Here is a 15,285-nt window from a genome sequence, read left to right as displayed (position 1 = left end):
TAAAAAGAAGAAAGATTAAGGCGAATCATCTAATCTCCAAACTAACATGCTAAAGGGGTTAACTCTTCCGGTCAAACGAATTGAGGCAGTAAAGTCGTCCTCAATGCCGCTTGCAAGGTTTGTGGCCCAAAATCATTTGCAGAATGTGGCACTCCCTACAAAGTGAACAAATGAAGGTTTTGATCCTAACGCTTACAGGCTATTTGAAAAAGCTGGATACAATCCTAATGAGCCATCAAAGTTAGGGAAGCTACCATCAGAAGCTGCGACGAGACAACCACGTGAAGGTTTGGGATACAAGCAACCGTCACCAGTGCACATCTCCATAAGAAGGGCGAGCAACAATTATATCACTGTAGAAGATGAATTTGCCGTTTCTAACAAGCCTTTTGTCTTTGATCGACTTGGAAAATCAACCGTGAGGACTTCCGTGTTTGAGAGATTGGGTCCATTAAAGAAGGGGAACAAGTTCCAGAGAAATTTTCAAAGCATAAGAACACCCGTTTCTCCCAAAATCCAAAAGATCTCTAAGGATTTCCAAAGTTTGATTCCTTCTAGAATGAGGAGACAAACAAAACTTGTGGTTTCATGTAAAGAAGTACTGAAGGTAAAGCCATATATTGTCGTCTACACTAAGGAACGTGACGAAGATGAAGAAAGTGTGGGTTCTTCGTATCATGTTACTGTACAAGGCGAGAATGGTGTTCCATCTTCAATGGAGGATAATGCAGAATTGGAGGATGTTTCACCATGTTATCACATATCCTTCAACGATGGGGACCCTCATGAAGATGAAGATGCAAAAGATGCTCCGCCGGAACTTGAAGAAGGGGTGAAGGCAACGATTGATGCCTTAAAAGAAGTTAACCTTGGCACTGATGAAGAACCAAGACCTACCTACCTAAGTGCTTTACTATAAGTTAATGAAGAAAGCATTTATATTTAGTTACTCAAGGAGTTTAGGGATGTCTTTGCTTGGAGTTACAAAGAAATGTCTGGCTTGGAACCTAAAGTAGCAGTCCATCACCTTGCAGTCAAGAATGGCGCTCGTCCTGTTAAGCAAGGTCAAAGGCGCTTTAGGCCGAACTTGATTCCCCTGATTGAAACCGAAGTTAACAAACTCATTAAAGCTGGATTTATTAGTGAAGTTAAATACCCAACATGGGTTTCAAGTATTGTCCTTGTAAGGAAGAAGAATGGCCAGATTCGAGTGTGCGTCGACTTCAGAAATCTCAACAATGCGTGTCCCAAAGATGAATTCCCGCTTCCTATTCCAGAGCTGATGATCAATGCTACTACTGGATATGAGGCAATGTCGTTTATGGATGGTTCGTCAGGCTATAACCAAATTCACATGGCACCAAAAGATGAAGAGCTTACTGCATTCCGCACCCCCAAGGGTATCTATTGCTACAGGGTAATGCCTTTTGGCTTGAAGAACGCCGGTGCTACTTATCAAAGGGCTATGCAGAATATTTTTGACGACCTTCTACACAAAAATGTTGAATGCTATGTGGACGACTTGGTGGTAAATTCAAGAAGAGAGGCGGCCACTTGAAAAACTTGAGAATGGTGTTTGAGTTGCTCCTGAGGTACCAACTTAGGATGAATTCATTGAAATGCGCCTTTGGAGTTACTTCCGAAAAGTTCCTTGGTTTCATTATCCGATATCGAGGGATTGAAATTGATCAAGCCAAAGTATATGCAATCTTGAAAATGCCTCAACCTCGGGATATTCACGAATTGAAAAGTCTGCAAGGAAAGTTAGCGTACCTTAGGAGATTCATCTCAAAACTAGCTGGGAGGTGACAACCATTCAGTCGCCTTATGAAGAAAGGTGTCCCTTTAAAATGGGACCAAGCGTGTAGCAATGCCTTTGAGAGCATTAAATCCTACTTGATGAAGCCTCCAGTTTTGGCAGCCCCTATACTTGGAAAGCTGCTAATACTATACATTTCAGCACAAGAAAGATCTGTTGGAGCGATGTTGGCCCAAGAAAATAGTGAAGGGAAAGAAAACTCCCTTTACTACTTGAGCAGGATGATGACACCAAATGAGCTGAGTTATTCGTCAATTGAAAAGTTTTGTTTGGCGCTAGTCTTCGCAATCCAAAAGTTGAAGCACTACTTTCAAGCTCATGTCGTTCGTTTGGTTTCTAGAGCAAATCCCATCAAGTTCGTGATGTCAAAACCTGTCCTTAGTGATCAACTAGCAAGGTGATACCTCCAGTTTCAACAATTTGAAATCGTGTACATTCCTCAAAAGGTTATAAAAGGATAAGCATTAGCGGACTTCTTAGCAGATCACCCTATACCTGATGATTGGGAGCTAACTGATGAACTACCTGATAAGGACGCAATGGTTATTGAAGTTCTACCTCCATGGAAGATGTACTTTGATGGTGCTGTACATCGCAGAGGAGCTGGTGCTAGTGTAGTATTTGTCACTTCTCAAGGTGAAGTTCTGTCCTACTCTTTTACGTTGACGCAACTATGCTCTAACAACATTGCTGAGTATCAAGCATTAATACTTGGGCTTGAAATGGCTGTCGAAATGAAGCGGTTGCAATTGCAAGTCTTTGGTGACTCTCAGTTAGTGGTCAATCAGCTTTTAGGTAGTTATGAGGTCAAGAAGCCTGAACTATGCCCATATCATGATTACGCTAAAATATTAATGGGGTGGCTCGGTGATGTGACTATTCAGCATGTGCCAAGGAAAGAAAATAAGAAGGCTGATGCTTTAGCTACCCTAGCTTCATCGTTAACCCTACCTGATCAAGCGCAAGTTACTGTCTGCCAAAAATGGGTAGTATCGCTGCCAAATGAGGTTGAAGGTGAAGAAAATGAACCCAAGCATCTTGTCGCTGTTTCTGAAGTTGAGAAAGAAAAATGGCAACAACCCATTATCGACTACTTATGCTTTAGGATACTTCCAAAAAATTCGAGGAGAAGGACTGAAATCCGTCGCCGCGCACCTCGCTTCCTTTACTACAAATATACTCTATACAGAAGGTCATTCGAGGAAGTACTCTTGCGATGCTTAGGGGAAGAAGAAGCACTCCAAGCTTTGCAAGAGGCACATTCTGGGGTATGTGGGTCACACCAGTCTGGACCAAAGCTCCACTTAGATATAAAAAGATGGGATATTATTGGCCAACGATGGTAAAAGATTGCTTGGACTACACTCGAAGATACAAGGCTTGTTATTTCCATGAGAATTTTATTCATCGACCTCCTGAAATGTTGCACCCGACTATGGCATCCTGGTCGTTTGATGCTTGGGGATTGGATGTTGTTGGACCACTGCCAAAGTCCTCTGGTGGGCACCTATACATCTTGGTTGCAACTGACTACTTCTCAAAATGGGCTGAAGTTGTTGCTCTTAAGGAGGTAAAGAAGGAAAATATTGCAAGTTTCATCCGAGTAAATATAATCTATCTCTTTGGCATTCCTCATTACATAATAACGGATAATGGAAAGTCATTCGATAATAGGTTGATGAACAAGATCTGTGATCTCTTTGGCTTCAAGCAACGTAACTCTTCGATGTACAATGCTGCCGCCAATGGTCTAGCTGAGGCATTCAACAAAACTCTATGCAACTTGTTAAAGAAAGTCATCTCCAAATCCAAACGAGATTGGAATGACCGTATAGAAGAAGCTCTATGGGCATAAAGGATGACTCACCGCACACCAACACAAGCGACTCCTTATTCGCTCATTTATAGAGTCGAAGTTGCCTTGCCACTCGAGCATCAAATACCTTCATTACGACTGGCTATTCAAGAAAGGATCACTAATGAAGAAAATGCTCGACTTCAATTAGCAGAGTTGGAGGCTCTTGATGAGAAGATTGGAAGCTCAATAGAGTCTTGAATGTTATCAAGCTCGATTGTCTCGCGCCTTCAATAAAAGAGTTCGCCCGAGATCCTTTCAAGTAGGAGATCAAGTCCTTGCCATACGAAGACCCATTATTACTTCCCATAAACTTGTAGGGAAGTTCACTTCAAAATGGGATGGGCCATATGTCATACAAGAATCTTACTCAAGTGGGGCTTACAAGCCGGTTGATGCAGATGGCATGAGAATCGGCCCTATCACTGGCAAGTTTTTGAAGAAGTATTATCCTTGAAGTTGCAACACTCCTTGACGCATGAGCCTAAATTGCATATTCCTACACTCCTGGCTCACATGAGTCTAAACTGTGTACGACCCACACAAAAAAAAGAAGAAGTCTGCTAGGTTGAAAAACCTCGAAAGAGGCGGCCTAGGCAAAAGTTAGGACATAAAAAAATAAAAATAAAAATCACCCATTCTGAACTACGGTATGACTTGATCCTCTTCACCGAGGTACGTAAGCAGCTTAGAGTTTCATTCTGAGTTTAGTCGCATAAGTTCAAAAGATACATAATCCCCCAATCATTGTCCAAACAAAGTACGATGGAATGCAATCCATTCAATCAGCACTTGAAAATCGATCTGAGATACTTTTCTTCTGTTAAACTTTGGATCCTATTTGATTTAAAGGGGGCAAGCCGCTATGATAAATTGGTGTCTTCAATAAAATGATTAATATCTTTTAGGAGGCTGCCAAGCATTTGCATTGAAGTCAGGGGATTCGTTATGCCTTTATGTTCGTCAAACCTTCAGGTTTTTGGTGTACCTTCACGACGTTTCATATTCAGTGAGACTTGAACCCAAGATATTTGGCGAGAATGAAGTTCTTGAATTTTAATTTCTGACAATTAAAAAGGTTTTACAATCTCGAGACTTCCACACCAAGAAACAAAAAGTTTGGTGAAGTCGCGCTAATTTGAGCACTTGAAAATCGATCTGAGATACTATTCTTCTGTTAAACTTTGGATCCCATTTGATTTAAAGGGGACAAGTCGCTATGGTAAATTGGTGTCTTCAATAAAATGATTAATATCTTTTAGGAGGCTGCCAAGCATTTGCATTGAAGTCAGGGGATTCGTTATGCCTTCATGTTCGTCAAACCTTCAGGTTTTTGGTGTACCTTCACGACGTTTCATATTCTGTGAGACTTGAACCCAAGATATTTGGCGAGAATGAAGTTCTTGAATTTCAATTTCTGATAATTAAAAAGGTCTTACAATCTCTTGACTTCCACACCAAGATACAAAAAGTTTGGTGAAGTCGCGCTAATTTGAGCACTTGAAAATCGATCTGAGATACTATTCTTCTGTTAAACTTTGGATCCCATTTAATTTAAAGGGGGTAAGCCGCTATGGCAAATTGGTGTCTTCAATAAAATGATTAATATCTTTTAGGAGGCTGTCAAGCATTTGCATTGAAGTCCGGGGATTCGCTATGCCTTCATGTTCGTCAAACCTTCAAGTTTTTGGTGTACCTTCATGACGTTTCAAATTCAGTGAGATTTGAACCCAGGATATTTGGCGAGAATGAAATTTTTGAATTTCAATTTCTAACAATTAAAACGGTCTTACAATCTCGAGGCTTCCACACCAAGATACAAAACATTTGGTGAAGTCGCGCTAATTTGGAACTATCGGCATATCAGAAACCAAAGTCGACTTCGAACTATCATCTGAAACTATCCTTAAGGCATTAAATTTTAAATTTTGGATATGTATTAGATTTTGAAGTTTAATTTCCAATAAATCAAGTGGTTCGTGATTTCGACATCCCTACTTCAAGATACAAAATCTTTGGCGAAGTCGCGCAAATCTCCAATTGTCGGTGTGTCAAAATTTAGTATTGACTTCGAAATATTATCTGAAACTATACTTAAGGCACTAAATCTTGCATTTTGGATATGTTATATGTTTAGAAGTTAAGTTTCCAATAGATTAAATGGTTTGTGATTTCGACGTTCCTACATCAAGATACAAAAGTTTTGGTGAAGTCGTGCAAATCTGAAACCGTCGTCGCGTTAGAATTTAATATTAATTTCGAACTATTATCTGAAATTATCATTAAGGCATTAAATCTTTCATTTTGGATATGTTATAGTTTTGCAAGTTAAGTTTTCAAAAAATTAAATGGTTCGTGATTTTGACTTTTCTACACCATGATATGATTTTTTTGGTGAGACTGCGCAAATCTAAAATTTTCAACGTGGTGGAATCTAAAGTTGGTTTCAAAAAAAATATATTATCTGGAGCGATTTTGAAGGTGTTTGATTCTAAGTTTTGGGTATATTTTAGATATTGAAGTCTAATTTTCGAGAAATCAAACGGTTCGTTATTTGTACTCTCCCACGACAAGATATGAATCTTTTGTTACAAGCGCGTAAAGCTGAAAATTATGCGACTAAGATAAAAGTCGGACAATGTAAAGCAAAAGAGAAGCTGAAATATTTAAGCCCTCGAAGTCTCCAAGTTGAAGTCTTCAAGTCCGTCAGTCTTCAAGTTGAAGTCTCCAAGTTGATATCTTCAAGTTCGCCGGTCTTCAAGTTGAAGTCTTCACGTTCGCCACTATTCAAGTTGAAATATTTAAGCCCTCCAAGTCTCCAAGTTGAAATCTTCAAGTCCCTCGGTCTTCAAATTCGCCGGTCTTAAAGTTGAATTGTTTAAGCCCTCCATATCTTCAAGTTAAAGTCTTCAAGTCAGCTAATTTTTCAAGTTGAATTTTAAAAGTCAACCACTCTTCAAGTTGAAGTCTGCAAAGTCCGCCAAATTTTCAAAGTTTTCCAAGTGTTCAAGTCGATGTCGTCAAGTCGATGTCGTCTTCGAGTTGAAGCTTTATAACTTTCCAATCTTAAGGTGGACATACAAGTCCCTTTGTACCTTAAGTTGGCCTATTCGTAGGTTTGTCCTTAAAAGGAACTATAATTTTCATTGAGAGTAATCTCTCTGATAGTCGGGTCATTTTGAGAGTAGTCTCTCCGATAGTCGAGCCACATTGAGAGTAATCTCTCCGATAGTCGGGTCATTTTGAGAGTAATATCTCCGATAGTCGAGTCACATTGAGAGTAATCTCTCCGATAGTCGGGTTATTTTGAGAGTAATCTATCCGATAGTCGAGTCACATTGAGAGTAATCTCTCCGATAGTCGGGTCATTTTGAGAATAATTTTTCCGATAGTCGAGCCACATTGAGAGTAATTTCTCTGATAGTCGGGCAGGGATGAATACTCATCCCTTCACAACCTCATATTGCCTTTTTCATGCATGGATCATCTCATTAAACAAGAACACATCTTTCTTGTTTGACCTACAAAAAAAACGACAAAAGAAAAAAAGCACAGGAAAAGAAGAAAAAATTACCTTCGCGTCAATACCTCCAAGTCGTTAAAAGTAGACTCAAATCAATTTACAAAAGGTGAAATTGGTAATGATAGAAAGAAAAGTGTATTTATAGACGACGGAGGTCGGCAGTCAAAGATTTGTTTCGATGTGGGATATTCGTAGTCCATCCCCGAAAAGGATTTGAGTCTATTGAGGCGGCGCTCCTAAGGAATGTGCACGAGTAGTGGTGGCGTAAATTCTGATAAACAACTAAAGCACTCTGACAAAGAATATAAATTGTATTTGAAGTTCACATGGAGACAACTAAAGACTTAACGTGTCAATCTGCTGGGCATTACAAATGGAAAGATTCTTTCTTAAATTGTGAAAGAATTGGAATTTTCGAGCAGCATTAAATTCAAGTATCAAAGGTACCCCAATCAACGCGGATCCAGCATGAGCTAATGTTAAATTCTCAAGTCAAATTATTTTAAGGCATAATTTATACAACACAAATGAACCTCGAAAATACCTGTTTCGAGGATATTTGATCCGACTCTAATTTATCAGTACTTCAGAGCCTCGCCTTGAGATTTAATAAATTCGCACTTCAAGCGAGTCTTGAAGTAGGGGTATTTGTAGGTATATAAATTTTATTGAAATTAAATCCGTAAAATAATTTGGATTATATTTTAAATTCAAGATATATTAGTTCAAATAAATTTATTGGGTTATATTATTAGATTAGTTATATAAATCCAACATATATTGATTAAATAAATAAGTCTTAATCCATTGTGCTAGCCCATTTAATTTGGCTAAAATGATGAGCCCACTTCATTAAGCCCAAAATATCATCTTCCTAGAGGCCCAGTTTGGTGTCACGTGTCAAATGACGTGACACGCCAAGTCAAACAGAAGAGCCAATGGGATCATGCCATGTGTCAAAATGACAAGGCATGCCAAGTCACATTAAAAAGCTAATGAAATCGCGACACGTGTGCAAGTGACATGTTCTGGCCAATCAAATGCAGCCTTGTCACACTTCGATTTGATTGGTCAGAAAGAGTTTGTTCTTATCATAACTCTTCCCTTCTACAACTATAAATAGGGGTCTTCATAGCCCAAAAAGACACCAGAAGTTATAACAAGAAGCAAGAGAGAGCTCGTGGATCAAACGCCGCAAATTTCTCTACAAGTTTCAAGCTTCAAGCAATCAAGTTCAAGTTCAAGAAATCAAGTTCAAGCTCAAGAACGAAGAACAAGTCAAGATTCAAAGAGTACGAGTTCAAATCAAAGTTCGTGCTAGTTGAATTCAAGATCATCGTTCGTGGAAACAATTATAGATTCAAGATCAAGCTTAAAGACCCTTGAATTTATTTACTATTGAAAAGAAGAATCAGAGAATTTATAGAGATTGTACACTTAAATATTTGGAATCAATTACTACGATTGTTACAATATTTTTCAGTCTCGATTATTTTGTCGATGCAATTTATTGTCTATAGTAATATTGGAAAAATTAAGGCACGTCTATTTCAATGAAATTGTGACTGTTGGAAACTTTGCTTTAATCTTTTACAGTTTATAATTCAGCCCCAACATTTATTACAAACTTTATTACCTAAACCCCACCAGACCTACCCGTTTCATTCAATCAACAAAACTTTATTACAAACTTTAGTTTCATTCAATCAATTAATTATATGTGGTTCTGTTGTCTTTCAACACAATTTCTGCATGTGTTTCTCATGAGTCTCTGTCTTTAATTTCGCAAAGTAGGGATAAAATTCGCGTAATCCTCATACTTTATTTTGTGGTGCTTATCCAAAAAACGGATAGAGTTGAATTTGTACGTAGTTCTAAGGATATGTGGTATACCTTAATACAAATCGTAAGGATAAATAGAAATCTTAAATACTGATACCAAATAAATAAGGTTGGAAAGAAGATGATTTTTAGGACTAATCAAGATGAATCAATGTATGAAACTTGACGGAATAACTCTTCAATATAGGAGTGTATGGTGCTTTAGTTACAATGTAAGCAAAAAAAAGGCCTTCTACAGAAATGTAGTCATCCTCTTTATAGTGGAGGATCCTACTTTAGATATAATTAAAAATACATAATGGAGAACCCATGATAAATCAGCTTTTCCCTAATTTTCGCCGAGATTCTCTCCCTTAGTATGTTTGCAACGGCTCTTGTCTGTGAGCTCGAGCACGGTCGGCCTCGGCGTTCGTCGGTATTGCTTCTAGAGCTCGATGTGGACCCGGGATCAGGTGATGATTCGGGATCGGTATCGGTTGGCCTCTGCCCCTTAAGCTCGAAACCATCTCATCATAGTTCGATTCGGACCCGAGCTCGATAATGACTTCGAACTCGGTGTTTGACCTATACCTGAAATCTGAAGCTCGTTCGTACCATCTTCGGAACCCATCTCGATATTACGAAGGCTTTCTTCGATCCATTACGTTTCGACCTCGATCAATCGTACGAAGGCCGAAATCTATTTCGACAGTATACAGATAGTCCCATCGTTTCTCGATAAGGATGTGGTGAAAAACGATATGATTTATCAATAGCTCGATTGGATATGCGATGACATTTGCATCGAGCCCGACCATGATGTCCGTGATAGTTGTCTGTCGGTTTAGCTTACTAAGGCATTTAATACGTGTCAAACTGTGGTCGGCCACCGCTGATATTGAACCGTCATTGCTTCAATCTATAAATAGCCCTTCCTTCCACCATTTATCACTTTTACGTCTTCAATCTTCCAAAAATTTTAAGTCCCTTTTCGTCTCTTCTGAGTTCATTCGATGATCTGTGACTCTTTTTTGCAAAATTCTTCTTCTAAACCACCAAATCTTTGTCATCTTCTTTAAATTCAAAAATGGTGAAGATATCAAAAATCGTCCACCAAAAAGAAAAAGCTTCTTCTTCCCAATCTGTCGCCGATAAAACACCGGTGGATCCACGGCCTGAGGAGTGCGTTCCGGCAGCGTGTGTTCTTACCTCCGATTTCAAACTCGATAAAGGTTCGCCAGTTCCCGGCTGATATGAGCCCGTATCGAGATATATTTGTTCGATAATCGGGGGGGGGGGGGGTATATCGAGCAGATAAAAAAAGATTGTAACTGGGGGAACAAAGAAGTGGTAGTGCCATCTCTCGAAGAGGATATTACTACTCACGTGAAAGGGATTTTAAGTGTGTACACTTACCCTTTCACGTTAGGTCCCCTACACCCTGTTATAATAAATTTTTATCGCAAATACCTAATAACCCTAGGCAAGATCCATCCTTCTTTTTGGCGGATCGTTATTTTGATCCGATACTTTGTGAACAAAATCGAGGGGATGCCTTTCATCCTCGATCATCTCATCTGTTTGTACCGTCCTCGCCTTTTTAGATGAGGGTTAATAAAATTTCAACGTCGAGCTAGCAAGGCTCTGTTCTCGAGCATAGATGAGGACAGAGATCGAGGCTGGATGGGCAGGTTCGTTCGAGTAAGGACTTCGGACCTGATTCCGACTGAAAAGATGCCTTTTCCCGAGGAGTGGAACATGAAGCGTAAGTGTAATTCTGTTGTTATCTCCTACTATTTTGTCCTTTCATTTATTTTCTCACCGATATCCTCTTTTTTGTGATACAGCGGTTCCCTGGATCTTGGCGCAGTTCCCGATCTCAAGAACTGGGTACATTATCTAGTTTTGACCTCCACTTACGCCGAGCGCTCATGGCGTGACTTGTCAAAGGGCCGACGGGAGGCCAAAAATCATGGTAAGCCCCTTTCTCGTATTTTTTGGTAGTTCGAACAAGATGCTTTCCATATACTTTAATAAAATTTCACGTATGTAGGTATGGGCAAAGATGCGGTTTTGAGGCCCTCGTCCGTCGAGGAAGATGCTTCGGCCTCTGTCCCAAAGCCGATGAAAGATAAAAAGAGGAAAATGGCCTCCGTTCCCGAAGATCCAAAATCGAAGAAGAGGATGGCTCGTAAGCCGAACAAGAATACCATTCATTTGACCATAGAATCAGTTCTGCATCTAAGGGATAAAGACGAAAAAGAAGAAGAAAATGATGGGTTTGCGCTGGCGGCCCGAACGAAGAAGACCACTGACGTTTCACAGGCAGCTGGATCGATGGTGGTTTATAAGGCTCTGTCTCGAACTGAGGATATATCGGAGAAAGATTCGAGTAGAGTCCTCGAGTTGTTGAAGATCGAAGATGCTTCCCATCGAAGCCAACAGATGGGGGATATGTCTGAAGGGGCTCTTTCCGAATCTCTTTGAACCGAAGAGAATGCTCCAAGTGATTCACTTGGGGCAGTAGCAATTGAAGACTCGCCCACCTTCCCTGCTTTTTTTGCAGGGGAGATTCAGGAAACCCAAGCTTTGGGGCCCTCGAACTAGATAGGCCTCATGATAGAGAGGATATTTTTCGTGACTTGTTTACCGGTGTCGAGAACGTTGCCGGTACTAGTGATGTATCAGATCTTTTTCACGGAGTGCAGCAGGCTTTGAATCACGTAAGCCTTAAATTATTTTGTTGGAATTACCTTTATGTTTGCTTTTCTTTTCTAACTTCGTTTCTTCTTTCTTTGTAGGCCGCGACAATTCATCGAGAAGCATGTTCTCAGTCCCGAACCTAGCTGCGTCGAGTTACGGAGAAGAGGAACTTCCTTAAACTCCTCTTAGGGCAAAGGGGAGAGGAAATAAAAGACCTCCGAGTTGAGTTGGCCAAGACTCACCAAGATCAGACTGATCTATCCGAGCAGGTAATGATACTTTTAAAAGCCTATGGGCTCGATACCAGAATGATGGCTAATATTTTGGTCTCACAGCTGCAGCAAAAAATTGAGATGATCGGGAAACTCTGTGAGGAGGTCGATGTGATAAAAGCAGAGTCTTTGAAGTGGAAAGAAGGTATGGACCACTTTGCTGTAGAGAAAGAAGCTGCTCGAGCCCAATTATCATTGGCATAAAACCAACTTCAAAGTATGAAGGAGAAAGGCTCGGTTCAAGCAAAAAGAATAGAAGAGCTCAAGACTCGGTTGGCCTCTGAACTTGCCAAGGCTGAATTTGATGCTGAAAAGGCAAAGGTCGATGCGGATGCGCTCGTGGCCGTCTATCGGGCCGATGCTGAAACTGCCCAGGTCTAAGCAAGAGAGGTAGCCGAGACCACCGATACTCGAGCACACTGGATCGCTGAACTTGCTAAGTGTCGATCTCGGAAGGAGACCCTCGAGGAGATCCATGCTCGAGGTTTTGATCTCGCTGAAGAGATAAAAAAGGCTAAAGAACTCGAAGCTGATGCTGAAGCCTTGGCTTCCAATGATGAAGATGATGATAATGATGACGATGATGGGAGTAAGAGCGGGTCCGAGAACGAGGGGGAGCCCGGTGGAGAAGAGACCGCTCCCAGAGATAACCAAAAAACTTAGTCCTTAGTTTCTATATTGCAATCAATCATGTAAACAATCTTGTGTATATATATATATATATCCTTTTCTTTTACCGACTTGCTTCTGCTTTATTTCCTGCCTTGTGAAGATTTTATTCATGCCTTATGAATATTTTCATAAGGATTTAGGCTATTTGATCGAATTTAGGCTTCGTAGAATTTATAACCGAGTGAGTGCTTACTCAAACTGAAATAAGGTATCCCATAGGCTTAGTAGTCGAGTTGAGTGATTGTTTGAACTTGAAGTAATACAGCCCATAGGCTTATTAGTCGAGTGAGTTATTGCTCAAACTTGAGATGAAATAGCTCGTAGGTTTAGTAGCCGAGTGAATAATTCGAACTTGATGTAATATAGCCCGTAGGCATAATGGTCGAGTGAGTGCTTGCTCGAACTCGAAATATAAGTAGCCCGTAGGCTTAGTAGTTAAGTGAATGATTCGAACTCGAAGTAATATGGCCCGCAGGCGTAAGGGTCGAGTGAGTGCTTGCTCGAACTCGGAATAAGAGTAGCCCGTAGGCTTATTAGTCGAGTGAATGATTCAAACTCGAAGTAATATAGCCCTTAGGCTATAGGGTCGAGTGAGTGCTTGCTCGAACTCTAAATAAGAATAGCCCGTAGGCTTATTAGTCGAGTGAATGTTTCGAACTCGAAGTAACGTAGCCCGTAGGCGTAATGGTCGAGTGAGTGCTTGTTTGAACTTGAAATAAAAGTAGCATGTAGGCTTAGTAGTCGAGTGAATGATTCGAACTCGATGTAATATAGCCCGTAGGCATAAGGGACGAGTGAGTGCTTGCTTGAACTCGGAATAAGAGTAGCCCATAGGCTTATTGGTCGAGTGAATGTTTCTAACTCGAAGTAATGTAGCCCGTAGGCGTAATGGTCGAGTGAGTGCTTGCTCGAACTCGAAATAAAAGTAACCCGTAGGCTTATTAGTCGAGTGAATGATTCGAACTCGATGTAATATAGCCCATAGGCGTAAGGGTCGAGTGAGTGCTTGCTTGAACTCGGGATAAGAGTAGCCTGTAGGTTTATTAGTCGAGTGAATGTTTGCTCGAACTCGTAGATTTATCTCAATCATGTTTTTATAATAAATCTCAAAATAGAGGAATTTTTCTAGGATATAAGATATCGGTAAAGAAGAAAACTTTCTTTGCAAGTCATTATACATGTGTTCATATTTTACGTCAGGGCTCGAGCCAACTATATGAGCATGGTTTGTTTTGACCATCTGGCTCTTACAATTTTTCCTATTGGAACCCTGTTGTTACAAAGTAACTTTCTTGCATCAGAACTTGATATATTTGAGGGCTAATGCCCACCAAGTATTCGAGGTCGATTGTAAAGAGGCCTCAGATACTGTCGAATTATTTCTAAGTTTATCACGATCAATGGTTGCCTCAATAAAAACCTTACCGAAAAACCCATTTGGGATAAAACCGGTCGAAGGAAAAAAGAGTGCAACGCGTGCTTTCAGACCTAGGGCTTTGTGTTGAATGATCCATCTTTGTTCCTGATCGAACTCTTGCAAGGGTTAGTTTTGAAATATAAACGAACATGGGAGGGTCGAACCTTAGCAGTAGTATCGTTTTAGGTGCGACACATTCCAATTGCTTGACAGTTGTTTGCCGTTTATAATACCGAGCTTGTATGATCCTTTTCTGACGTTTTTGAGAACCTGATACGGTCCTTCCCAATTCGGTCCTAGTTTTCCTTCGTTTGGATTTTAGGTACTGAGGGTGACTTTCCTTAGCACTAAGTCCCCAGGTTTAAAGTGGCAAAGCTTGGTTTTTCGATTATAGTATCTTTCGATTCGCTGCTTTTGGGGGGCCAATTGGACGAGAGCAGCTTCTCATTTTTTATCTGATAATTCGAGGCTAGTGTTCGTAGCCTCGTTATTAGACTTTTCTTTTGTATATCGAAACCTGGCACTGGGTTCCCTGACTTCGACTGGAATCAAGGCTTAGGAGCCATATACTAAGGAGAATGGGGTCCCCCCGTACTAGATTTTGATGTTGTTCGATATGCCCAAAGAACTTCGAGTAAGTTTTCTCTCCATTTTCCCTTAGCGTCGTTCAGCCTCTTCTTTAGGTTTTGAATGATAGTTTTGTTCGTTGATTTGGCTTGTCCGTTCCCACTGGGGTGATACGGTATTGATAATATCCTTTTTGTTTTGTGGTCTTTGAGGAATTTCGTCACTTTGCTGCCGACAAACTGTTTCCCATTGTCACACACTATTTCGGCGGCGTCCCGAATCGACATACGATATGATCCCGGATAAAGTCTATAACCTCTTTCTCTCTTACTTTCATGAACGCTTGTGCTTCAACCCATTTAGAGAAATAGTCAGTCATAAATAAAATGAACTTTGCCTTACTTGGGGCTGATGACAAAGGGCCGACGATATCCATTCCCCATTTCATGAATGGCCATGGGGATAGGACCGAGTGAAGTTGCTCTCCGGGTTGATGGATTATTGGTGCAAACCTTTGACATTTGTCATATTTTTGAACAAACTCCTTTGTATATTTGTCCATATCGATCCAATAATAACCTGTCCTGATTACTTTTCGGACTAATGAATCGGCACCAGAGTGATTTCCACAAGTTC

General features: G+C 40.4%; 1 protein-coding gene across 1 annotated transcript; it reads left to right on the top strand.

Moving 5' to 3' along the window:
* Nucleotides 1–2,358: 2,358 nt before the first annotated feature.
* LOC138903425 (uncharacterized) lies at nucleotides 2,359–3,875 on the top strand. Its single transcript, XM_070191396.1, has 2 exons — nucleotides 2,359–3,011; nucleotides 3,728–3,875. The coding sequence occupies exons 1-2, from the start codon at nucleotides 2,359–2,361 to the stop codon at nucleotides 3,873–3,875; spliced, it is 801 nt and encodes a 266-aa protein (XP_070047497.1).
* Nucleotides 3,876–15,285: the final 11,410 nt, after the last annotated feature.

This window comes from Nicotiana tomentosiformis, chromosome 12 (assembly GCF_000390325.3).
Source record: "Nicotiana tomentosiformis chromosome 12, ASM39032v3, whole genome shotgun sequence".
NCBI classification, from domain to species: domain Eukaryota; kingdom Viridiplantae; phylum Streptophyta; class Magnoliopsida; order Solanales; family Solanaceae; genus Nicotiana; species Nicotiana tomentosiformis.
The sequence above is the reverse complement of the archived record's forward strand: the minus strand, read 5'-3'. Positions and strand labels throughout refer to the sequence as shown.